The sequence below is a fragment of the Cervus canadensis genome, chromosome 26 (assembly GCF_019320065.1).
Source record: "Cervus canadensis isolate Bull #8, Minnesota chromosome 26, ASM1932006v1, whole genome shotgun sequence".
In the NCBI taxonomy this organism is placed as follows: domain Eukaryota; kingdom Metazoa; phylum Chordata; class Mammalia; order Artiodactyla; family Cervidae; genus Cervus; species Cervus canadensis.
In genome coordinates this window covers 46,356,672-46,384,014 of record NC_057411.1, presented here as the reverse complement: position 1 = coordinate 46,384,014, position 27,343 = coordinate 46,356,672, and the positions used below count along the sequence as shown (strand labels likewise).

The 27,343-nt window shown below is 44.2% G+C and overlaps 1 protein-coding gene across 8 annotated transcripts in view; it reads right to left on the bottom strand.

The window, feature by feature from the left end:
- Positions 1-27,343, bottom strand: part of CC2D2A (coiled-coil and C2 domain containing 2A) — a 124,796-nt gene that overhangs the window by 44,181 nt on the left and 53,272 nt on the right. For all 8 annotated transcript variants that reach the window (XM_043448289.1, XM_043448290.1, XM_043448291.1 and 5 more), the window contains 8 exons: positions 26,452-26,558; positions 23,588-23,728; positions 23,310-23,466; positions 21,904-22,145; positions 19,199-19,376; positions 7,818-7,974; positions 3,457-3,604; positions 226-364 (listed from right to left, as the gene is read on the bottom strand). In XM_043448289.1, coding sequence (XP_043304224.1) covers positions 226-364; positions 3,457-3,604; positions 7,818-7,974; positions 19,199-19,376; positions 21,904-22,145; positions 23,310-23,466; positions 23,588-23,728; positions 26,452-26,558 — 1,269 coding nt within the window. The remainder of the gene's footprint in view (positions 1-225; positions 365-3,456; positions 3,605-7,817; positions 7,975-19,198; positions 19,377-21,903; positions 22,146-23,309; positions 23,467-23,587; positions 23,729-26,451; positions 26,559-27,343) is intronic.

Sequence of the window (27,343 nt, the reverse complement as noted above, 5' to 3'; positions counted from 1 at the left end):
CCCGACGACACTGCGAGGGCATCACAGGCTTTGGACCACGTTTGTCTTGCTCCCACAGTCAGTAGGTGCAGAGCTAGAATTTAAACCTGTCATTCAACCCAGCCCTCACGTTCTGGCATAGGAAAACGTAGCGCGAAAGGGGACCTGTGTAAAAAGCCCTGCCCTTTCTGTGGTTACCACACCGAGTGGAGAAGTGGTGTGCGCCCAGGCCTCCTGCCGCGTTACCGAGATCAGCTGCATCAGGGGGCCGTTGCTGGGGTCGTTGGGGTCGAGCTTGGACTCTGCCGCCCACTTGGCCAACTTCTTCATGTCTGTCAGTCCTGACGTGCCGATAGAGGAGATGGCATCTGCTCTCTTCAAAGCGCTGAAAACAGAAGTTGATTCCTTGAGACAGACTTCATCACAGAGCAGTCTGCATCAGGACCACAGGACCACAGGGTCAGCCCTGCTCTGTGAAGGAAAATCTGATGGTAGGAAGGACTTCTGCCATTTGTCCTTACCTGATGGTTGCTATTAAATATGTCATAAGGGTAATAAAAAAGCATGAATGGTGGCAGAAAATATTTTCAAAGCATGTGTCTAATAAAGCATAAAAACATCCAAAAAATATGAGGAACTCATTCAACTCAATAGCGACAAAACAAACAATCTGATTAACAAATGGGTAAAGGATCTGAATGAACATTTTCCCAAAGACATACAGATGGCCAATGGACACATGAAAAGATGCCCAGTCATCAGGGAAATGCAAATCAAAACCACAACGAAATGTCACCTCACACTTGTCAGAATGGCTGTCATAAAAGGCAAGCAATAACAAGTGCTGGCAAGGATGTGAGAAGGGAATTCCTTGTGCACTGTTGGTGGGAATGTAAGTTGGTGCAGCCACTGTGAAAAACAGCATGGAGGCTCAAGAAGTTAAAAGTAGAGCAACCACATGCTCCTGCGATCTGACTTCTGGGGATACATCCGAAGTAAACAAAGTCAATGTCCTGGAGAGGTCTCTGCACCCCCATGCTTACTGCAGTATCAGTTATAACAGCCAAGACATGGAAACCACCGAAGTGTCCATCAATGGACACATGGATAAGTAAAATGTGATATGTGTGTGTGTGTATATATATATATACATATATATATATATATAAAATTCAGTCATAAAAGAAGGCAATCCTGCCATTTGTAACATGGATGGACATTGAGGCATTATGCTAAGTGAGATGATCTCACTTTTACCTGGAATCTAAAATAACCAAACATGTAGAAACAGAGAAAAGATTGGTGGAGCCAGAGGTCAGGGGGGTGGATAACGGATGAAGCCACTCCTGAGCACAAACTTCCAGTTGTAAGATGGATAAGTTCTGGGACTCTAATGTACAGCGTGGTGTCTGTAGCTACTGCTGTTCAGTCGCTCAGTCGTGTCCGTCTCTTTGCAACCCCATGGACTGCAGCACCCCAGGCTTCCCTGTCCTTCACCACCTCCCGGAGTTTGCTCACATTCATGTCCAGTGAGTTTGGTGGTGCTATCTAACCATCTCATCCTCTGCCACTCCCTTCTCCTCCTGCCTTCAATCTGTGTATGACTATATGAGTGTAGCTACTAATACTCTATTGTACACTTGGGGATTGCTAAGAGAGTAGATCTTAAAATTTCTCAGCCCAAGGTGGAGAAAAAAAATCTCTAATTATGTGTGTCAATGGATGTTACTCAAACTTATTGTGAAAGTCATTTCGCAATATCTAGAAATATCAAATCATTTTGTTGTATACCTTAAACTTATACAATGTTACATGTCAATTAAATCTCAGTACAACTGGGGGAAAAAGATGCATAATTAGAAGGAATGCAAATGTGACCCTGCGTCTCTGCAACAGTCTCCTGAGTTACTGGATCCAGACCAGAGTACCTGGTGTAGGATGCCCCAAAGGCCCCACCTCCCAGGTACCTGGGGACCACTTGGGCCTGAGGCTAAAATCAAAGAGAAGAAACCTCTATGCAACTAACTTAAGCCCCAACTTTGGACACGACTGAATTCCAAAGGGGCTAGGTGGTCATCATGGTTGAGCTGGGCCTTTATTAACAGGGCTGTGTCTCCCGTCCCTCACACTGTTTTTCCTTCTCTCCTGAGGAGCTGGAGCTTTAACCTCGGCAGGAAACTCAATGAGACAAAGTACAGGAGGCTTGTACGTAAAGGCGTAAACAAGCCTCCCCTGGAAATGCTGCCAGGCTCCTGGCTGAGAAAGACCTCATTGTTATTATCACATGGATCCAGGTGTTTACATTGGAAGGCGAGGGCATAAAGGGAACAAAACCGACCCTGTTCCTCTGTTTTTCCATGTGTTGGAAATGACACTGTGTGACTTGTAATGTATCTTCTTGATGATCAAGATAAGTCCTTTTGGGACTTCCCTGGTGGTCCAGCGGTTAAGACTCCCTGCTCCCAAGGCAAGAGGCCTGGGTTCGATCCCTGGTGAGGGAATTAGATCCCATCACAGCTAAGAGCCTGAACACTGCAACGAGGACTTGGTGCAGCCAAAATAAATAAATTAAAAAAAAAAAAAGAAATGTCCTTTCATTTTATGGAGCCTCTGAGGCCACGACAGTAAAATGATCCACTCAAGACACATCCACTGGGGATTGACAGAAGCAAGCCTGGAACCCAGGCACCTGGCTCCAGAGTCCAGGCTGCCTGGATGAACATCAACCACTAACAGGGGTGGCCCGTCCGTCTGGAGTGAGTCCCTTCCTGCTGTTCTGAGGGAAACCGACAGCTAGCAGTCAAGGAAGGGGACTGACAATAGGGCCTTTCATACACCCAGAAGTTTCGACATCAGCCATATTTTACAGCAATCTCTGACTGAGGGCCAAATATATACAACTATATGCCATGCCAGCATTCACTGGAAGGACTGATGCTGAAGCTCCAATACTTTGGCCACCTGATGCGAAGAGCCGGCTCATTGGAAAAGACCCTGATGCTGGGAAACACTGAAGGCAGGAGGGCAGCAGAGGATGAGATGTTTGGACGGCATCACTGACGCAATGGGCATGAACGTGAGCAAATTCCTGGAGACAGTGCAGGACAGGGAAGCCTGGTGAGCTGCAGTCCACGGGGTCACAGAGAGGGGGACGCGACTTAGCGACTGAACAGCAGCAACAACACACGCCATGTACTCTGCCCGGCTGTAAAACTGCGAAAATACTTCACAGACGTACTGGGGAAGACTAGATAGGGGAAAGTGCTTTTCAGTGTATCTGATGCTGACAAACATCCGGGATTTGTTAGGGTATTAGCATTTTACTTTTTATCATAAGAACACACACACACAAAACCCTGAAAATACTGGCACATGGTAATAAAAGGAAAGACTGTGAGACTGCAAAGCCTTTTCCCCACTGAATCGTGCTAACGCCAATGCTGTCCTTGTTCACCGGCTGTTCTAGCCGCACGTTACCTTCTGAATCCAATATTCTGCTGCGACAACGGAGGAATTAAAGGAATCCCGTTTTCTCCAATGGCCCACGCCACGCTGTTGGACACTTTCCCCGAGGTCATTAGAATCAGTTGATTACTACCGTCAGCTTCAAATGAGAAGGGCACTCCTGAGGAAGCAGCGGATGAAAAAGGATGCTGTTTAGAAAGAGGGAGTGAGCCCCATGCTAGTGAGAAGGCAAATCAGAGAGCAGACAAATGGGGGTGGGGGGATGGAACACATCATTCAAATCAACAACCTTGAACTTCAGGTGATGACACAGTAGGCCCCTCAGCTGTATCTCTGATAGCAGAGTGTAGCATTATGATGAGTGATGTGCTCCGCACTGGGACCAACTGCATATGTATTCTGCCACTTAACAGCTGTGTGACCATGGACAAATCGCTTAACTTCTCTGAACCTTAGTTTCGCTATGTATAAAATGGAGTTAATAATAATGAAAGTGAAAGTTGCTCAGTCGTGTCCTACTCTTTGTGACCCCCCCATGGAGTATGCAGTCCATGGAATTCTCCAGGCCAGCTACTGGAGTGGGTAGCCTTTCCTTTTTCCAGTGTATCTTTCCGACCCAGGAATCGAACTGGGGTCTCCTGCATTGCAGGTGGATTCTTTCCTGAGCTATCAGGGAAGCCCATACTATAATAATAATGATAGCACCCCCTTTTAAGGATTACTGTGAAGACACTCCTTCATTAGTTCAGTAGATATCTATTTGAGCCCCTACTTCATGCCAGGCACTATTCTAGTTACCAAGACAGCAGCAAAGAAAACTGATAGGAATCCCTGACCTCACGGAATTTACATTCAAGTAGGAAACACAGGTCAGGAAGCAACAGTTAGAACTGGACATGGAACAACAGACTGGTTCCAAATAGGAAAAGGAGTACGTCAAGGCTCTATATTGTCACCCTGCTTACTTAACTTATATGCAGAGTACATCATGAGAAACGCTGGGCTGGAGGAAGCACAAGCTGGAATCAAGATTGCCAGGATAAATATCAACAACCTCAGATATGCAGATGACACCACCCTTATGGCAGAAAGTGAAGAAGAACTAAAGAGCCTCTTGATGAAAGTGAAAGAGGAGAGTGAAAAAGTTGGCTTAAAGCTCAACATTCAGAAAACTAAGATCATGGCATCTGGTCCCGTCACTTCATGGGAAATAGATGGGGAGACAGTGGAAACAGTGTCAGACTTTATTTTTCTGGGCTCCAAAATCACTGCAGATGGTGATTGTAGCCATGAAATTAAAAGACGCTTACCCCTTGGAAAGAAAGTTATGACCAACATAGACAGCATATTAAAAAGCAGAGACATTACTTTGCCAACAAAGGTCCGTCTAGTCAAGGGTCATGTATGGATGTGAGAGTTGGACTATAAAGAAAGCTGAGCACAGAAGAATTGATGCTTCTGAACTGTGGTGTTGGAGAAGACTCTTGAGAGTCCCTTGGACTACAAAGAGATCCAACCAGTCCATCCCAAAGGAGATTAGTCCCGGGTGTTCACTGGAAGGAATGATGTTGAAGCTGAAACTCCAATACTTTGGCCACCTGATGCAAAGAGCTGACTCATTGGAAAAGACCCTGATGCTGGCAAAGATTGAGGGCAGGAGGAGAAGGGGACAACAGAGGATGAGATGGTTGGATGGCATCACCGACTTGATGGACATGGGTTTGGGTGGACTCCGGGAGTTGGTGATGGACAGGGAGGCCTGGCATGCTGTGGTTCATGGGGTCGCAAAGAGTTGGACATGACTCAGCGACTGAACTGAACTGAACTGAACTGAAGAAAGACAGATTATAGATGTGATAAATAAGAGATGAGGCTGGCATGTTAGAGAGTGGTGGTGGTGATGATTTAGTTACTAAATTGTGTCCACCTCTTGTGACCCCATGGACTGTAGCCCACCAGGCTCCTCTGTCCATGGGATTCTCCAGGCAAGAATACTGGAGTGGGTTGCCATTTCCTTCTTCAGGGGATCTTCCCCACCCAGGGATCCAACCCGAGTCTCCTGCACTGCAGGCAGATTTTTAACCACTGAGCCACCAGGGAAACCCCATGTTGGAGAGTAGTAAGTGCAAAAGAGAAAAAAGTATGAAAAGTGTTAGAAAATATATGTTTTAGGAGGAGGCAGGGGTTGAACTTTCCAATGTTAAGTGGCAAAGGAAGGCTCCATGAGAGGTCCCTTCTGAATAACGAAAGGCCTGAAGAAAGCGGAAGGGAGGCATGTAGGTATCTTGGGAAAGAGCCTTCTTGGCAGAAAGAACGATGCAAAGGCCCTCAGGTGAGAGCATGCCTGGAATGAGAAACAGCATGTCAAGTGAGGAAAAACCTGCAAAGCCTCAGACAGACCTGGCAGGCACTGACCACTCCCACATGCTGTCGCTCAGCTATGCTAGAGACTTCAAAGCCTCACTGACTGGGCTCCCACTGATTCAACATTAATGACAAAAAGTCTCCGGACAGGACATTAATCATGTAAAAGAAGAAAAGATTTTTAAGCATGAAACATAGGCTTTCCTGGTGGCTCAGCTGGTAAAGAACCCGCCAGCAATGCAGGAGACCTGGGTTCAATCCCTGGGCTTGGACGGTCCCCTGGAGAAGGGAAAGGCTACTCACTCCATTATTCTGGCCTGGAGAATTCTATGGACTGTATAGTCCACGGGGTTGCAAAGAGTCGGACACGACTGAGCGACTTTCACTTTCATAGGAACTACTTGTTCTGGAGTCCCAGTTAATATTATTGATATTAACACAAAACAACACCACTGTTAACCCTATAATAGCATCTTTGTGTTTTCCAAACAGCTTTCCTTCAGGGGCTTCCCTGGTGGTCCAGTGGTTAAGAATCTGCCTTCCAATACAGGGGACATGGGTTTGACTCCCGGTCAGGGAATTAAGATCCCACATACCACAGGGTAAGTAGGCCTGTGTGTTGCAATGAAGAGCTGGAATGCTGCAATGAAGACCCAGTGCAGCCAAAATAAAAATAAATAAAGTGTACTTATTTTATTTTATGACTTAAAAAAAAATCTTTCCTTCATACTGAACACTGCATCTTGATCTTCAAAATAAGCCCACAAGACATTTAAGGGAGGTATTATTAGACCCCTCTTATGAATGAGGAAGATGATAGTCAAAGAGGTTCCATGATTACTAGGGTCACACAGTTTGTCAGTAACAGAGTTGGAACTAAAAGCTTAGATCTCCAGACTTTTAGACTGGTGATCAGATTTGGGACTCAAGGAATTCTTGCATCCAGATATGCACTCACAATAAAAAATCACCAGGCATGCGAGGAAACAGAATCAGACCAATAAGCAGAAAGGTGTTGGAATGCCAGATACAGAATACTGAAAAATCTTCTTGCCTGGGAAATGCCATGGACAGAGGAGCCTGGCCAGTTACAGTCCAAGGGGTCGCAAAGAGTTGGACACAACTGAGCGACTCACACACACAGAGAATGAAGGAATGAATGAATGAATAAAATAAGTGATTGAGAGTACCAGAAAATGACCGAAGGTTGTCAGAACTGATTGTAAAAAAAACTAAATAGGATTTCCAGAGGTGAAAAATACAGTCATTGAAATGAGGAACTCAGTGATGAGTTTCGATGACTGGACATAGCCAGAAAGTGAATTCATGATTTGGAAGACTGATTTAAAGAAATTACACAGAATACAGAAGTGGAAGAAAGAGATGTCAAGTATATTAAAGAGAGGTTAAAAAAAAACATGGTTGACAGAGTGAAAAAGTCCATGAGAGAATGAGAGATGAGAGAATATTATTTAATAATATCCCCATTACCATTATTTTATTTTAAAATTTTCCACCTTACAGATAACACTATGATGTACTTTTTTTTTTATGCACAAAGTTTTATCTTCATTTTAAATTATTTTTTCAGGAAAGATTCCTAGAAGTTGAATTAAGGTGTCAAAGGCAATCTGCTGCTACTGCTGCTGCTAAGTCGCTTCAGTTGTGTCTGACTGTGCAACCCCATAGACGGCAGCCCACCAGGCTCCCCCGTCCCTGGGATTTTCCAGGCAAGCGTACTGGAGTGGGTTGCCATTTCCTTCTCCACAAAGGCAATCTAAAGGCCCTTAATTCACGTGGCCAAACTACTTTACACTTGTACAGTTACATGAATTTACTGGTCACCCATGGTGTGTAAAAATTACTTTGCGAAAAATCATATGTGATTATTGCTTTCATTTGAACTTCTGATAGCAATGTTGGAATTGTCTGGTTGTCTGATAAGGGAAGAAAAAAAACAGATGTTCAAATCTGACAGTGATTCCGTGAACCGCTGAGGCCTTTCGTACCACTTCCGACTCCCTCATGGTCCAGGGTCACGTGCTGGTTACTGCTAAACTCCACTTCCTCAATGGGAGCCCTTCCGCTGACAACGGTGGTTTCAGGGATGGGCAGAAACACTTCTGCCAGCAAGGTGGTACCACTGTGTCCAGCGGTCTCATAGACCTGGAATCGGGGAAGAGAAAGCCAAGTAAAAACAGCAACACAGGGTGCTCACTCCCAGATAACCAGCCCCTTTGTCTCTGCTGATCACTGTTCTAGTCCGGAGCATCCACGTCAGAGTGGAGGGTTGAGTCGTGCTGCTCTGGTCTCCATGGAGACCAGATCATACCCTATTTGGCAAGTTATCGGCATCCTGTCTTCTTGCCTGACCTAATCGTCTGTGGGAGAGAGGCTGATGACAAAGCATCAGGGTACTGCAAGTGCTTCTATTTCAAACTAATACAGGTTAGTTTTAGAGAATAGGCTTCCTCTTCTTCCTGGTTCAAGTTATTTCAGAGAGCAACAGCATCAGGTAGAAAGGTGAGATAATTTGGACAAACCACCAGATGGCTTATTATCTGCATCAACTTCAAAGTCAGTAGGAAAAGCATTATACCCCGAAGTACTCTAGGGTATCGGGTCAAATCTATTACTTGGTGAATCGCTCAAAGGCTTTCTTTTAGGACCTTCATTTTTTTTTTTTTTTTTGTTAGTTGCTGAGCCCTATCTATCTCCTTCACAGACCTTCTCCCCAAATGGGGTCAACAGGACCGCCTATAGTTCTGAAGCTGATTACTGCGGTGTGTCTCATTATCATGCCATCACCGTGAGATGAAGGCCCCATTGCCAGGGCATCCATAGATTACGAATATACAATACGGTCTCAGTCGAACCCTCTGCTCCAAGTGATCGAGCTTCCCCTGTATTCCTGGGTCACTTCACTTTTGTGCTAAGAAGATAAAATATTTCTCAGCTCTGCTGCCTTCCTTCCACGTTCCATTGTCTCTCTCCATGAAGCCTCTCTGGCTGGTACACATTTTTCTAAAATGCAGATCTCACTCTTTTATTTCTACGAATTAAACATTTCTATTTTTTAATTGGAGGATAACTGCTTTATAATGCTGTGTTAGTTTCTGCTGAACAACAGCGTGAATCAGCTCTAAGTATACATATATCTGCTCCCTCTTTTATGATTTTAAATTTATTTTTAATTGGAGGATGACTGGTTTCCAGTGTTGCGTTGGTTTCTGCCATATATCCATGTGAATCAGCCACAGGTTTACGTAAGTCCACACCCTCTTGAACCTCCCTTACCCCTACCCCCTGCCTACCCCCTAAGTCATCACAGCACTGAGCTGCGTCCCCCGTGTTGTAGAGCAGCTTTTCCCACTAGCTGCTTTACCCGTGATGGTGTGTGTGTCACGCTCTCTCGTTCGTCCCACTCTCCCCTCACCTGTACTGTGTCCACAAGTCCACTCTCTGCATCTCACCTCTATCCCTGCCGTGCAAATAGGTTCACCAGTACCATTTTTCTAGATTCCATATGTGTACGCTAATACAGAACATTTGTTTTTCTCTTTCTGACTTATGGCACTCTGTATAATGGGCTCTAGGTTCATCTGCCTCACTGGAGCTGGCTCAGTTTCGTTCCTTTTTATGGCTGAGTACTATTCCACTGTATGTGTGTACCACAACTTCTTTATCCATTCATCTCTCGATGAAATGTTCCTGTTTTTCTTCTGATGTAATCGATCCCCCTCTGATTATCTTTCCACTCACCACCTGAATGTGCAAAGATGACACTGTGGAGTCTCGCTACCCGCCCTCCCTAACACAGCGTGTGTCGTGCTGTGGATTCTTTTCCAAGGATGAGAAGGATGGATTCATGTGGCCTGCTATCCTGGCCTCATCTACCTGGTATTCACCAGCTCACATTTGCAACATGGCCGATTGAGTTTGGAAGGGCCACTGGGACAGAGACAAAGGCGGAGGCTCCATAGGAACGGAACCCAAGACCCCAGACTGAGGACCACCGTGAGCTACTCTAACGGGCTGGTGCACCAAGAGGCCTGTGAGTGCTCAGGGCTCACCCCTGCTTGATTCAAGGGCTCAGTGGGCAGCCCATGAGTTGCGCATTTAAGCCACACTCTCCAACTTCATCTTTATCAGGAGATGGGTGATATTTTTATCTATATTAAAAAGATCTTTTAAGGAAAGTTTCAAATATAAGTAATATTAGAAGAATAATATACCATGAACCCATCACCTACCTAGCTTCAATTACCATTAAGTTATTGTCAATCTGGTTTTGTCTATGTTCTCAACTATTTGCCTCTTCATTAGTATTCTGAGCTTAGACATCATTTCATCTGTAAATATTTCAGTATGTATTTCTAAAAGAGGATATAAAAAGGCATAATTACCATACAATTATCACAGCAATTCCTGAATAATGTCAAATATCAGTAAGTTTCAAATGTCCTTCAGAATCTCAAAAAATTAGTATAATATTTTGAATTAGATGACAGTTATTTCATACACTGCAATTGATTGGTATGTCCCTCAAGCCTCTATTAATTTATAAATGACCCCTCTTTGTATCGCATTTTCTCTATACTTTTATTGGTTTAGAACTCTAATGGAAAAAGAAAGATCAATTTTTTTGGCTTATCCCAACTTCTCATAAGAGCCTGCGGTTTTATAATATCACAGACTATAAAGAACATGGAGCAAGCTGCTGCTCACTGCATAAGACACCTTGGTTTGACCCATTAAGTTATGGACTCTCTGGCATAAAGTTTCATCCTGAGAGAATGGCGCATTTTTCTTTCTTTAAAATTCTTTTTGTACTTCTCCTTGAATTTTCATTCATCCAGACAGGCCTTTCTGTGAAGCCATTAAGAGCTTTAGGTCTGATACCGTGCTTAATCTTAACCACAGTCCTATAAAGGATGGTTTCTGGTAAAGATTAAGCAAGATATCAGAGCCCACAATCCTAGATGATGGATGTGGGGCTCAGCAAAGAGGAGAAATTTCTCCTGGTCCCTCATCTCATGAGTCACAAAGCTGGGATGTGAATCTAACACTGTCTCACTTCAGGATGCATTCACTTTTTGTTATGTTTTCCTCTCCGGTCAAGGAAAATCAGAAAGGTGAATAAAAGTTAAGAAATCTTTTAAAGCCATAACCATAATCCATGACTTATGAAGTAAATATAATTACTTTAGACAGACCGGTGAGAAATAATGATTGAAAGAGAATTTAAAATCTAAATGAAAGAACCACAAAACGTGGATATGCTGTATAAACAATGGCTAAAACCAAAGGTTGGACTTCCGGGGTGTCTCAGTGTCAAAGAAACAACCTGCTAATGCAGGAGACATGGGTTCAATTCCTGGGTTGGAAAGATGCCCTGGAGAAGGAAATGGCAACCCACTCCAGTGTTCCTGCCTGGGAAATCCCATGGACAGAGGAGCCTGGTGGGATATAGTCCATGGTGTTGCAAAACAGTCAGACACGACTTAGTGGCTAAACAATAACAACGACAGGAACAAAAGTTTAAAGTACAGTCTTTAGCATGGGCAGTTGTAATGAAAAGCCCTCCGAGATCCTCCTGTCTCTGACTCTCTGGTTGCTCAGATTCTCAAGGGACTGGCTCTCCTGGCCAGGGGAGGGTGCACTGTCCACTTTGAGAGGGTGTACTGTCCACTTTGAGAGGGTGTTTGAGCTCCCTGGAAGGTGCTCTGCTGTATCGGACCCTGCGTGAGGACTGCACAAAGTTGTCACATGCCCACCCACACTTACTTGTATGCCCCCACCAATCCCTGGGCTTTCCCTGCAGGAATGCTTATCCCCTCTACTGAAATTCCTTGTTTATTATCTGTCTCACTGAAGGGTGAGCTTCCTGAGGGTAGAGACCTTGTTTGATTTCCCTTTGATCGCTCAGCACCTCTCTTCTGTGAATTGATATATTTAGAATGGAGCACGTTAATTCTCACTGGAAGCGAGGTGTTAGATGATAAATCCATGGGATGGAATTGTTCTCTTCTCTGAACCGATGGTAGACTTGGGAGTTGCCTGGCTCTCAGATTTGTTCACCTGATTTGTTTCACTCCCTACTGGACTGTCAGCTCCTCCCACTGCCTGCAGAAGGCTGTGTGGTGGACAGGATGTGGCCTCCTTGTGGTCCGATTGGTCTGGATCTGAACCCTGACACTGCAACTTGATCTTGGGCGTGACATCCCCTGACTTTTGCTCTCATTGTAAAATGAGGATGTTACCCAAAGTTCAGCACGAAGGCAGTGGTGCAGCTTAGCTGAGATGGATGAAAAACCTCTATCCTTCTGTATAAATGCCATTTCTTCTTCATCTGGGCATACAGTTGGCAACAAGCATGTGCATTTTTCTAATACCTTGCAGTTCACAAAAGTTTCTCATAAACATGATTACATTTCCCAAATATCTAATTAAATCCTGTTGGCCAATTGATTTTATTCAGTTTTATGAAATAGGCATTTCTTTTATTTAAATTAAATTTTAACTTGTAAGAATGTCTTTTTGAGACACCCTAGTTTTTTATCAAGGAAGACATTAAGCTTCTGAGAATCTATAGGAATGTTATGGCATAGTCCATATTTAGAGTTAAATCATCTATATTTCCGGGTACCCAAAAATAAGGAGGTAAAAAACAAACTACATTGTTTCAAATGCTTAAAAACATGAGGGACTAATACAAGTTTGCTATTACTTCAAGTTAAGGGGATAGAAACCATACCAACAGTCAGAAAATACCATTTATGCTGGTAAAATGCTTCAGAAGGTGACATAAATGCAGTATTAAGCATTTAGTTAAACCTTTCCTGACTTTGTATCTCTAACTACTCTTGGGCTTCCCTGCTTGCTCTGACAGTAACGAATCTACCCGCAATGCAGGAGATCCAGGTTGGATCCCTGGGTCAGGAAGATCTTTTGGAAAATGAAATGGCTACTCACGCCAGTATTCTTGCCTGGAGAATTCTATGGACAGAGGAACTAGGCAGGCTACAGTCCATGGGGTCTCAAAAGAGTCAGACACAACTTACTGACTAAACAACAACAACAACAAAAGCTTTGTAAAATAAGACTTTCTTTTATTTACATTAAACTTTAATATGTAAGATCTGTCTTTTCAAGACTCCCTATATTTTTAAAATCGCAGTCTTTTTCTGCGCAGTCTATTTTCTATTTAATGCTAGAATAGAATGCTATTTTTAAAAATCAGAGAGTGGACACTTTGGGCTTCATCAGTGCAGTTCAGTCGTTCAGTTGTGTCCGACTCTTTGGGACCCCATGGACGCCAGCATGCCTGGCTTCCCTGTCCATCACCAACTCCCAGAACTTGCTTAAACTCATGTCCATTGAGTCATTGGGCTTTATAAATATTTGTAAGTTGCTTTCTGTATAATTAAGTTGAAATTTTGTTTTCTTTCTACGTCAGGGGTTCTCAGCTTCAGCACGACTGACTTTGCAGCTGGACAACTCTTTGCTGTGGTGGGTGTGCATTGTATAGTGTTCACCAGCATCGCTGGCTTCTGCTTACTGAGGTGCCAGCAGCTCCTCACCACCTGTAATAATTAAAATGTCACCAGGCATTGCCAGATGTCCCCCGGGGGCGCAGTGTTATCTTCACTGAGAAGTACTGCTCTAAGCAAAATGAGTGTTTGTGTGTGTCTGCTTGAAGGTGAAATGTTAATGAAGAAACAAGACAGGAAATATAATTTGATTTACATTCAATGGTTCAAAAATTCCTGTTGTATTAAAAAAAAAAAAGGCAGCAGTGAATTCAGAATAGCAATTAGATCAACTGCTACCAAATTGGGACTCTGTGAGATTATTATTAAGTTCTGCTGCATTTGGAATGAGGTTGGCTTTAAGTCAACATTCTGGTGCAAATTTACCTGCTAACAACAGTGCTTAGGATAGTGTCAACAAGCCAAATCTTAGAAAAATGTAGGGGCATTAAGACAGATGAAAGAAGAGTCCATCGTGAAGTAGTTTATATTGCACGGTCTTAAGTCGTGATTCTCTGGTCTTAAAACCTAAGCAAAGCAAAACAGAACACTGCACGGCTTAGCTTTCACGTGCTAGCGGTGGATCTGGTACCGGGGGCCGCCCTGAGATCTCAGCCCCGGGGACGCCGTGGTTCAGTCTGTTAGGCTGGTGTCCCCACTTCCCCTCAGTGTTGGATCAAACATTGTTTACTCCTGCGCCCAGAGACTCCCCTCCTTCCCTGAAAAGACTCTGGGCGACCGAGGCCTGCCCTCCTCTCTGTCATCACCCCCAACTCAAAGGAGCTTCCTATTCTGTATTATTTTTTTAAAGAGTTTTTTTTGATGTGGATCATTTTTGAATTTGTTACAATCTTGTTTCTGTTTTCTGGTTTTTTTTTTTTGGATGTAAGGCATGTGGGACCTTAGCTCCCCGACCAGGGTTCGAACACCCAGCCCCTGCACTGGAAGGCGAAATCTTAACCACTGAGCCACCAGGAACGTCCCGCTAGTCTGTCTTGATTCACCTCTCATGAACCTATGGGATACTACAGGTTCATTAATATCCTGGTTTCTCTGGCTTTTCTGTTAGAACCGCACTCTTGGGGTGGGGACAACTGTCCTATTTGGAGATGTGCCCTGGATGACCCTCCTCTGTCTCCCTGGGACGAGGGGGAGAGGGAATGGAGATACCCAGAGGAGGCTTCCTTCCAGAAGCTCAGCAGGGAAGGGAAGGAGGGGAACAGATCGGGGGTTGACAGGTTTACTTTAGGGTGTGGTTGATTGGCGCACTTGTGATACTCCATCCCATCATCTCTCAACACTCCCACTCTCTTTCCCTCCCCTCTCCCACCCGCTCCTTCCAGTTTTCCCTTTTATTTTCCAAGTCATCAATCTTTTCTGGGCTGGCCACTTTTCCCACAGCTGACAAACGTGCTCCAATCAACCACACCCTAAAGTAAACCATGGTCCCCTGTCCACCCCCGATCCCTTCCCTGCTGAGCTTCTGGGAGGAAGCCTCCTCTGGGTATTTCACTCTCTCTCCCCCTCGTCCCGGGGAGACGAAGGAAGGTCATCCAGGACACATCTCCAAATAGGACTGGTGTCCCCACCCCGAGAGTGCGGTTCTAACAGAAAAGCCAGAGAAACCAGGAAAGACTCTGGAAGAGAGAGTCAAGTGACTGTCAGCTGAGTTAAAAGGAAAGTTCCCTATCTCAGTCCACGTGCCAGGAATATAAAAGCTCAACAAGACTGATTCATAAGGAAAAAAACCAATAACGCTAAGATGCATAAAAGTCACCCAGCAATATTACACAACTGTTGTTAGTTTTGGGGAGTCAGGTTGATGAGTATGGGGTGGCATGACAGGTGTGCATGATAAAGGAGTGAAGGTCATTATCACAAAGCTTTCTCTATTTCTAAGTCAAACTTCATTTTTGGGAAAGACCAGGAGAGTGGGATATGACTGAGCAGCTGAACAACAAGAAGAAGCATTTATTTTGGAAAGACTTCAGAATCCAGAAGTTTCGAGACCTTTCTGGAAGGACTCTGGTCCCGCTTCAGCTTCCATCCTGTGAGGTCCCATCTCACTCTTCACCTGGGACCAACTCTGACGCTCTTTCTTTTTACTCTCTCTAGTCAAACCATCACAGGCTTCCCAGGTGGCTCAGTGGTACAGAGTCCGCCTGTCAATGCAGGAAAGGCGGGTTCAATCCCTGGTCTAGGAAGATCCCCTGGAGAAGGAAATGGCAACCCACTCCAGTATTCTTGCCTGAAAAACCCCATGGACAAAGGAGCCTGGTGGGTTACAGTCTATGGGGTCGCAAAGAGTCAGACTCAACTTAATGAATGAACAATGACAACAAATCAAGCCATCATCAAGTCCCGCCAATCCCTTCTTTCAAGACTTTGTGTGTGCGTGCTGAGTCGCTTCAGTCGTGTCTGACTCTTTGTTACCCCGTGGACTGTAGCCCGCCAGCCTTCTTGGTCCATGGGCTTCTCCAGGCAAGAATAACTGGAATAGGTTTCCACGCCCTCTTCCAGGGGGTCGTTCCAATCCAGGGATTGAACCCGTGTCTCTTATGTCTCCTGTATTGTCAGGAGTATTCTTTACCACTAGCGCCGCCTGGGAAACCCTCAAGCTGCAGTGCTGCTTTAATTAATTCCTTCCTCCCATTTCCTCTGTGGGTCCCCAGCCTCATCCCCTCCCTCCTGGGCTTTCTGGGTGGACTGATCTTCTGCTTTGTAGGGTTGCCCTGGCAGCCGATCTCAAGCCTGGCTAGGAAACACTGAGTCCTGTGGTTCGAAACATGCAAAAAAAAAAAAAATCAAACATCACCGTGGACACTGTTCCCTTCCATACCCTGTGTATCCATACTCTGCTTGGTGTTATTTCTTTGAACTGGGTTGATCAAAAGGTTCGTTTGGGTTTTTTGTAACATCGTATGGAAAAACCTGAATGAACATGAACTTTTTGGCCACCCCAATAGTTGTCTCTCTCATCTCCCAGCTGGATTTAAAGCTCCCGCAGGCAGGGCCATACACATTCTCTTTATAAACGGCTTCCAACGTTCCCCTAAACTCCTGGCTCAGCATCAGACCCTCAGCTGGCTCTCCATGATTAAGCAATTTGGTGTTGAGTCATCAAGGGATACATGATCATTTCTGAGAGTCTCGGAACCTTTTCTGAAGCACGTTACCCTCTAAAGTTAAGCATTTGATAGCACTGGCATAAACAGATGCTCTTAAGGTGATTTTTTTTTACCCTCCTGAAGTTGCCGGTAATTGTTGAGCCTTCCCTTATATAAAACTTGCAATCATATGGAAAATTTCCAAATGGTACAATATTATTTCTAGGCAGTCAAAATACAATATTCTCTCAATTAATTGTACCTGTAACCAGTACTCAATCATTAAGTAGAGAAATACAAAAATATTTTAATAACTACACAGCTGTAATTGTATTTGTGGACTTAATGTCAATTACAATGATAAATATTGGCTGCCTGGAGTACCATGTTGAGGAGGAGTCTGAAGTTATATCCAGGCTCAGTGGGGGAAAATAAGCATGTTCAGCTGTCATTTCTGGCAAGGGTGGTGGACAAGAATGAGAAATTTCTGAGTCAGTTGTAGTGAGGTGATGAACCTAGGTCTGCTGCACAGAGTAGTAAGTCAGAAAGAGAAAAACTAATATTGTATATTAACACATGTATATAAAATCTAGAAAAATGGTACTGAAGAACCTATTTGCAGGGCAGGAAGAGAGACACAGGTGTAGACAGCCGACTTGGGGACACAGTGGGGGAAGGAGAGGGTGGGACGAAGGGACAAATTCAGAGAGTAGCATCAACAAACATATATTACCATATGTAAAACGGATAGCTTGGGGGAATAGCTATGCTGCATAATACAGGGGGCTCAGCCCAGTGCTATGTGATAGTGAAGATGGGTGGGATGAGGGGCTGGGAGGAAGGCTCAAGAAAGAGGGGATATGTGTATACAAAGAGCTGATTCACGTTGATGTACAGCAGAAACTAACATAACATTGTAAATTACCCTCCAATTTAAAAAAAAGAAATTTCTGAACAAGTGGTGGATAAGGATTAGTGATTTCTGCATGGGTGGTAGATGGCAGACAACAGTACATGTGCTGTGTATTTGCAAGCCTAATTAACGTGCCTATTAGGATCATGAAACAGAATCTGTCAGCAACATGAGAGGCTTTGCCAGAAGACCAGCAAGCCTCAGATATTGAAGTGGGTTGACTTTGTCTTGTTTTTCATTTCTGTTGTTTCATCACTAAATTGTGTCCCACTCTTTGCAACCACATGGACTGTAGCTCACGAGGCTTCTCTGTCTATGGGATTCCTGAGGCAAGAATACTGGAGTGGGTTGCCATCTCCTCCTCCAGGGGATCTTCCTGACCCAGGGATTGAACCTGCATTTCGTGCATTGCAGGTAGATTCCACTGAACTACCAGGGAAGCCCAGTGGGTTGAATTGTGTCCTGTAAAAATTTATGTCTACCTGGGATCACAGAATGTGACCTTAGTTGGGAAAAAATAGTCTTTCCAGGTATAATTAGTTAAAGATCCAGATGAACTCATACTGGATTAGGGTGAGTCCTAAATCCAAGAGGAGTGTCCTCGTAAGAGACAAAAAAGGACACACAGACAGGAGAAGGCCACGTGGAGATGGAGGCATTGTTTGGAGGGACGCTGCCACAAGCCAAGGAACACCTGGGGCCACCAGGAGCCGCAGAGGCAGGAAAGTTTCTTCTCTAGAGCTTCTGGAGAGAGCATGGCCCCACGGACACCTGGATCTCAGACTTCAGGGCCTTCAGAACCGTGAAAGAGTAAGTCTGTTGCCTTAAGTCACCAGATTTGTGGTGCTTAGTTATGGCAGCTTTAGAAAACGATAACAGACAAAAATAAATATATTGCTAATGCTGGCCTTTAGGCTAGCTGGGAGTTTGATTTATTTTGGGGGGATCCTAGCATCTGTACCACCACCCCTATTAAAATGATCTGTGATGACAGAAATTGATTTCTCTGGTATATTATGTCAGAATCTTGGTACGGCATGAGGTTGAAGTTCTCTGATGAATGAGCCAGAGACCTCTCTACTCTCCCTGCTCCCTTACCCCCACATCTTGTCCTGAGACACACACTTGAGCACTGTGGTCAGTTACTCTGCCAACATTTTTGGGAGCCAAGCAGGGTAACAGATCTTTTCTGACAAGACCTTAAGACGTGCCTCGACCTTCTATTGCCTTTGAGAATCTATCAGGACACTAGTGTAACCAATGGACAATTTAAAACCATCTTGCACCTGTGATGAGCAAAAGTTCTTGGGACAGCGACTGTAATTAAAATATGGGGTGGGAAAAATTGGAGATTGGGACTGATATATATATATACACTATTGAGGCGTGTGTGCACAGTCACTTCAGTTGTCTGACTCTTTGCGACCCCGTGGACCGTAGCCCACCGGCTCCTCTGTCCACGGGGCTTCCCAGGCAGGAATACTGCTGTGGGTTGCCACGCCCTCCTCCAGCAGATCTTGACCCAGGGATCGAACCCACATCTCTTATGTATCCTGCTTTGGCAAGTGGGCTTTTACCCACTGAGCCACCTGGGAAGCAATATACTATTGCTACTATGTATAAGATAGAGCTAATGAGAACCTACTGTATAGCACAGGAAACTCTACTCAATGTTCTTCAGTGACCTAAAGGGGAAGGAAATCCGAAAAAGGGGCTAACATGTATACATAGAGCTGATTCACTTTTCTATACAGTAGAAACTAACACGACATTATAACGCAACCATAGTCCAATAAAAATTAATTTTAAAAACTGGAGAGAAAATTTTAAAAAGGTACCTGCAACGTTAAACTCTCCGGCCAGTTGAATATTTGCAAATTGAAAATCTGTCCAAAGTGAACTCGGAAGTCCGCCCCGAGCGGCCGGCTCTCTGTCCTGGACACCTCCTTGTTGTTGAAGGTCACCTTTAGGAACAGCGAGCGTCTCTTGACGTCTTCCCTTCGCAAGACCTCCACCCTGCAGAGTGAGACCATCCGCGGGCGGGTCAGTATTCGTGTACTAAGTGTAAGCGGAGTGGCTGACACAAGGGTGTGAGCAGAGGAGGATACCCTGGAGGTGACGCTCCAGTTGCTTCAGTCTTCACTGAGCCAAGGCAGCCACAGGTCTTGCAGGGCTTGATATAATAGTACATGTGATGTGAAATAAGAGGTACTGGAAAGCCTACAGGTGACTTAGAACTGTGGTCCAAGCATCGCTGTGCTACAGTCTTTTAAATTTTTTTCCAAGTAAGCCTTATGTTTGCATCCAGCAGTTTAAGTAAAAAGAATCACATTATTTGTCAAATGGACTGAATTCAGACCATAAAAGCTACTAGTGGTTTATGTTTGGATGTGATGTTTTATCCTAAAAAAATATCAGAGCATATTGTAGCAGTTGGGTCAAGTCAGCTTTTCCAAAATCCAAACTTTTTCTTAACAGTTTCCGATGGTGAGTCACTGCTCTTTGGCTGTAGGGAACTAAGAAAAGTTCCTTATTTTTAAAGGTCGTTTGAATCTCAGTAGAAGACAGGAGATATCCTAGCAAGCATATCATTCTTATAGCCAGGAAGTTAAAAAAATAAAAGTCAACACCTTCAAGAGTGTTCTTTAAGTCTACTTATTTATTTGTAGAGATGCTCACTCCAAATGCCACTTATTGCTTAAGTCAATAGTAACTCACTCTGTTAAGGATTCGAAAAGGTGAGAGCAGAAAAATCCAAAACATACTCAGGGTTTTTTGAGTGTTATTTTTTAATATTATGGCTATATATATACACACAGCATAATACTTACCATGTTAACATTATTTAAGCAAACCATTTGGTGCCCTTAAGTACATTTGCAATGTGATGTGACCAATACCACTATCCTTCTCTAGAATGCTCTCATCATCCCAAATAGAAATTCTGTACTCATTAAACTGGGAGAGTGGGTTTAACTTTTTACATCTCTATAATGTAGGCCTCGATGGACATGAGTTTTGAGCAAACTCTGGGAGTTGGTGATGGACAGGGAAGCCCGGTGCACTGCAGTTCATGGGGTCAAAAAGAGGCGGACACGACTGAATGACTGAACTGAACTGAATTTAGGCCCATTCCAGTTGTGAAATTGCTCAATTATTTTTCCTATAAAAAACATTTGAATGACCCAGCAATACCACTTCTGGGCATACACACTGAGGAAACCAGATCTGAAAGAGACACGTGCACCCCAATGTTCATCGCAGCACTGTTTATAATAGCCAGGACATGGAAGCAACCTAGATGCCCATCAGCAGATGAATGGATAAGGAAGCTGTGGTACATATACACCATGGAATATTACTCAGCCATTAAAAAGAATTCATTTGAATCAGTCCTAATGAGATGGATGAAACTGGAGCCCCTTATACAGAGTGAAGTAAGCCAGAAAGATAAAGAACATTACAGCATACTAACACATATATATGGAATTTAGAAAGATGGTAACGATAACCCTATATGCAAAACAGAAAAAGAGACACAGAAATACAGAACAGACTTTTGAACTCTGTGGGAGAAGGTGAGGGTGGGATGTTTCAAAAGAACAGCATGTATACTATCTATGGTGAAACAGATCACCAGCCCAGGTGGGATGCATGAGACAAGTGCTCGGGCCTGGTGCACTGGGAAGACCCAGAGGAATCGGGTGGAGAGGGAGGTGGGAGGGGGGATCGGGATGGGGAATAAATGTAAATCTATGGCTGATTCATATCAATGTATGACAAAACCCACTGAAATGTTGTGAAGTAATTAGCCTCCAACTAATAAAAAAATTAAAAAAAAAAAAACATTTGACACCATCTCAAGAAGTATCCAAGACCCCCAAAGACTTCACTCTGAGTTTTTTAAAAAGCTTATTTCCAATAACCTCATGCCAGTGACAGACCTGAAACACCTCCTTCTTCTGCACGGCCCCCTCAGCTGATGGCCTGATGAAGGGGGTGGATTATAATCACTGACTCAAGGAAACCTGGTTTATAGTCCCCAAACCCAGTGAAAACTCAGAAATCAGATGGAGATATACATTTTTGGTCAAAATGGGACTCATCATCAAAGACTGTAAAATCAAACCTAAGTTTTCCCTTTAAAAGACATACCATGGGGACTTCCCTGGTGGTACAGTGGGTAGGAATCCACTTTGCCAGGGAGAGGGCATGTGCTAGCAGTGATCAGAAAGGACGGATAAAGGCTCCAAAGCAGAAGCCGTGCGGGCAGGCACTGTGCAGATCATTCCTCACGGGCAGCTTCAGGTGGGGAGCTCCCGTGGGGCCAGTGGGGATGCACCGGGTGGGTGAATCATAGGGAATCGCCAAAATCTGGACAAACACCTGCAGTGGCTTACGGTCCACGCTACTATATGGCTATAGAGAGTTTAGGATTCTCCTGGTCATTCCATGTTGGCCAGGTGACGCATACTCCACTTGGTGCATATGTGTGTGTGCGCGTCACATGTCCGCCCCATTCACGGCTGGGGCATCTGCTCACCTGGGACACAGGTCGTTGGGAGTCACGCTCCCTGCCAGGCTCAGCTCTGGGACCAGCGTGGGCTCCCCCGGCCTCCTCCGGCTCTGGGCTGCTCTCTCTCTCACCTGCTGCTCTATCACGGCCCTGTCCACGGGCTCGGGAGGGACGGGTTTCTCAGGCTCCTCCCCGGGGCCTGGCTCCTCCCTCTCCTCATCGGCGGGGTGTTCTTCGACTTCCTGTTTCTTTTTCTTCTTTCTGGCCCTCTGTTGGGTAAGAGGCAAACTTATCTCAAGTAGAAATTTTGGAATTTCTTTGAAAAGCAGTCTTCAGGATCAGACAGGCCTGGGATGCAAACCCAGCTTCACCCCAATCAGTTGTGTGCACTTGGGCAGCTCACGAAGCCATCTGACCTCCCTGTGCCTCAGTTTTCTCATCCACAAAATGGGAACAATCATAGGAGTTTTTTTTTTTCCCCAGAGCTGTTGAAATCAGATCATGCCTGGAAAGCACTTATCACAGTGCCTGGTCCCTACAGAGAGCTTAAAGAAGTTGGTTATTCATGTGATCAGTTCTAAAGACCAAGGATGCATCTTGAAATTAAAGTAAGGCTTGTGAGCAGAACTGGCCCTGCAGGTCCCCCTGATCTTTTTTTAATTTTTACTTTTAATTGGAGGACAATCGTTTTACAGTTTGGTTTTGGTTTCTGCCACATAACAATGCAAATCAACTGTAAGTATATATATACATGCATATATCCCCTTCCTCTTGGGCCTCCTTCCTACCCCTCATGTACCCTAATGTTCACTGCATCACTATTTACAATAGCCAGGACATGAAAGCAACCTAAATGACCATCAACAGATGAATAGATAAAGATGTTGTGGTACATGTATACAAAGGACTATTACTTAACCACGAAAAGGAAGAAATGTGAGTCAGTTGAACTGAGGTGGATGAACTTAGGCCTGTTACACACCGTGGTCTTTTACTTATTGTCCCTGGATTCAGTTTTGCAGGGACATGTGCACAAAGTTACACAATTTTCTGACAGAAACCCAGAAGAACCAATACCCTACATTCAATGGTATAAGGTGTGTGCAAGGCTTAGCACAGCGCTCAACACATTCATGAGTGATTACTGTGTTTTACTTTATTTGCTCCCTCAGATAGCCACAGCCTGATACAGAGACCTGTTTTTGGAAAAAGCTTGCTCTGGTATCTGCTGGCTGGGTGACATTTTCAACAACTGCATCAACCAGTTCGCCCTCTCATCCTTTTGTGCCCCAGTGAGAGGGCCAGGGGGAGGCAGAGAAGAGCGAGCAGGGGACCCCAGTCTGCCTGCCCAGTTTCCCTCCCCCTGTCCCAAGCTGCCTCCACCCAGACGCCCCTGTCCTCCAGGGCAGTTCTGTTCAAGGCTGTTCACAGACCTGGGCTTTCTTCCAGGCTTTCCACTGCTGCTGTGTGGCTCTGTACGCTTCCATCTTCTGTTCATACTCTTCCATGTCCTCCTCCAGCAATTCACTTATCTCAGCCTGAATTTCTGCTTCATATGCTTCTTCATCGGCTTTCTGGTCAACTTTTTCCCTTAAAATAATTTACAACACCCTAGGTGTTTCTTGAAATTAAGTGACAGAGTAATAATAACAGCAAATACATTTTCTGTGCATGTTATAAACCAATAAAACAATGTTTGAAAAAAGCTTACTTTCTCAAAACAAGTTTCAAGGGAGTATTTGTAAACCTCTGGAACTCTCGGAGGGACTTCATCTCCTTCCAGACTTTTATGATGGTCTTAAGCAACATTCGATCTTTTTCTTGTTCAGCATCACGCAGTTTTCTTGTTTGCCTAGGAGATATAATACATGGATATGTATTTAAAAGTTATTTAGGTGTGTTTGCAAATTAAAAATAGAAACTAATAACACTGCAGTGATTGTATAATTAATTTCATAACTATGACATTTCTTACATACTAGAAAACCAAAAACATGAATGCAAACTTGAAGTCAGTAGGATGCTGGTCTGTTTTGAGAGGTTATTTAATTTTGCTTTCTCTAGGAGAATCTGACTTCAATTGGACTAAATTACCACTTAAAATTCTCATTCATATTGTGCAGTCTTAAACAAACAGCCAGCTTTGAAGTTGTGAAGATAAAGGGTCCAGTAAATATAGTTCTCAAGGACTAAATTATTGTAAATAGGAAAGTATGTTGCTGAACCAGTTAACAACTGGTATATTAAAGTCTGTCTGTGTTAGTACAAATCACAAGTTCTACATTTAGGAGATGAAGTAATGTTACTACATGCCTTGGCGAGTTTTTGGTGCTGACTAGATTAGCAAAATTTTGGCTTGATTTGTAGAGGCATCATTTGAAAATGCTTTCATTCTTATTGAATGAAAATAATACTTTATGTATTTGGGAATTATTTAATGCCTAATTTTGCCCCCTCTACAAATAATAGCCCAATACAGAACCCAAATGTGCTTCATTATGCTATTACTTAGTTAGTAGATAAATTAATTCAATTTTTTTTCCTCTTGAGCAAGCACCCAATGTCATTCCAGGGGATTCAGAAGCATGTAGGAGATAGGAGGTGTCTGTTCTCAAGGGGCTTCCCTGGTGGTTCAGACGGTAAAGAATCTGCCTGCAATGCCGCAGACCCAGGTTTGACCCCTGGGTCAGGAAGATTCCCCTGGAGAAGGAAATGGCAACCCACTCCAGTACTCTTGTCTGGAGAATCCCATGGACCGAGGAGCCTGGAGGGCTACAGTCCATGGGGTCGCAAAGAGTTGGACACGACAAAGTAACTAACACTTTTACTTCCTGTCCTCGAGGAGTCTATAGTTCAGCTCAAGAGACAGACATACAGATAAAGGACTGAAGCTCATTCAGTCGGTATCATGGAAAAGGAAGATGGTGGAAGATAACAGCCAGTTAGTTATTGGGTAGCCAGGACTGAGGACTCTTGGAAGACCTTAGAAAAGCTAGAAGGCCATGAACTAGAATAAGACTCCTTTTGGACAGCTAGGGAGTTCGGGTTGGACATGCACACACCGCTATATTTAAAATGGATAACCAACAAGATCCTACTGCACAGGGGACTCTGCTCAATGTGATGTGGCAGCCTGGATGGGAGGGGAGTTTGAGGGAGAGTGGAAGCATGTATATGCACGGCTGAGCCCCTCTGCTGTGCGTCTGAAACTATCTCAGCCTTGTTGATCAGCTACGCGTGCATCCTTGCTCAGTTGCTCAGCTGTCTCTGACTCTTTGCGACCCCACGGACTGTAGGCCTCCAGGCTCCTCTGTCCATGGGATTTCCCAGGCAAGAGTACTGGAGTGGGTTGCCATTTCCTCCTCTAGGGGATCTTCCCAACCCAGTGACTGCATCGGTGTCTCCCACGGCTCCTGGGTTGGCAGATTCTTTACTTGAGAGGCCTTTACTCTAATATAAAACAAAAAGTTAAAAAGTTAAAAAAATAAATAAATAAAGGTACTTCAAGAAGTAACTTAAAAGCCTGAAAAAAAAAGCACTTCATTTCTGAAAAATTCCATCATCTGAGTCTTCAGTGATCATTTACTCAGGGTTTTTGTTTGTTTGCAATGTTTAGAGTTACGTTCGAAGACCTCTCCATTCATCCCCTTCTTTCCCTCCCTGGAGGAAGAAACTGGCCTGTGTGTCTTTTCTATCCCTATGTGACACAGATGTGTGTGTACCTGGAAGACATGAGTGTCATTCCACGTGGTCTTTAGGTTTCATGACCCGTATCACACAGCGAGTACCCTCTTCCAACTGGATTTTTTCATTCCACACTAGTTTACCCATGATACACGCAGGTCTAATTCAGTCACCCTAACTGTAGTATGGATGTTCATTGTTAAGACTGAAGCTGATGGGTTCACTCTGGTGTGGGGTTATTTCTAGCTTCTTGCTCTTGTGAGTGATACTGTGGAACCTTTGCACACGTCTCCAGTGTACAGGTACCCACAGCTCTTTGGAGTGTCTTAAGCAGAATTGCAGGGTTCTAACTCATGGGCATTTTTCAACTCTTTGTTCATTTCCGGACAAGACACTCTCTCAGAAGTGGTGGCTGTAGTAATATTGGTTTACATCAACAGAGGGTGCAGGTTATCATATTCTGCTCCCCCCAACCACTTTTCCCAGTCCTCCATGCCCCCACCTTCATCCTCATTCTTTTATTGGGCTTCAAATTTGGTGTTAATATGATGGACATATCTCATTATTTCATTTGACAGTGAAAGTGCTCATTGCTCAGTTGTGTCCAACTCTCTGCGACTCCATGGACCGTAGCCCACCAGGCTCCACTGTCCATGGAATTCTCCAGGCAAGAATACTGGAGTGGGTAGCTACTTCCTTCTCCAGGAGATCTTCCCCATCCAGGCATCAAACCTGGGTCTCCTGCACTGCAGGCAGATTCTTTACCACTAGCGTCACCTGGGAAGCCCATTTGGCTGTAATGTATTCAGTGCATTCAGGAAAAACTGAAAAAATAAACTCTCAACAAGTACAGGGAAAAAAGCAGCAGTTATAATCACAGACTTTACTCACCGAATCTCAGATTTATATTCATTGATGGTTTTGGGGGTTGCTTCAAGAGTCTTAGGAGTTTTTGCTGGATTAAGGCCCATCTGAACAGCATTTCTTAGAGCATGGAGCTTAAAGAAATGTGGATTGAAGTTTTGAGTTAGAAGCTCTACTCCTCACCACAACTGATGTGCTTGGACCCACCCATTTCTCCAGGGTAAGATGATGCCTGCAACCTCAGACAGGCCTCATTTAGGATGACGCAAGGGATGTGCAAGCACTCAGACATCTCCACGTTTCCGCCGAAGTGAACTTTGACAGAAATATTGCCTCTAGTCTTTACTTGTGTAGTTTATTTATTTTTAATTGGAGAATAATTGCTTACAATTTTGCGCTGATTTCTGCCATCTCAGCCACAGATACACATATGTCCCCTCCCTCTTGGACTGTGTGTGTCCATTCTTGTTCTGTGGTCCAGACCCATCTGCTCACGACAGGTACTTCTTTACTCTAGTGTCTCATAAACAAATTTTCTTTCAAGGGAGAAGGAGTCTCTTCTGAAGTCTGGACACAGAATGATATTCTTGCGATACAGAACATAAAATTACAGACTCATAAGAGCAGGCATTCTGGCCGTATCTCTTATTTGGGCAGTAAGTTTTTAAGAACAGGGCCTAAGACTAAAATTATCTATAATCAAGACTATCCATGAATATTCCATGGGACAGTGTCACGTTAGAAGTAAATCCAATGTGGATAGCCATTTCCTTGAGCATCAGTTGAGACAACTGACTTTTGTTTAGGTATCGTACTGGGGGAAATTAATATGCAATGATGAGAATGTCTCTGAGGACCAAGAGATCCTCAAACTGTGAACCATCTCAGCCTCTGAGATCACACAGGCAAGACGTAGCCT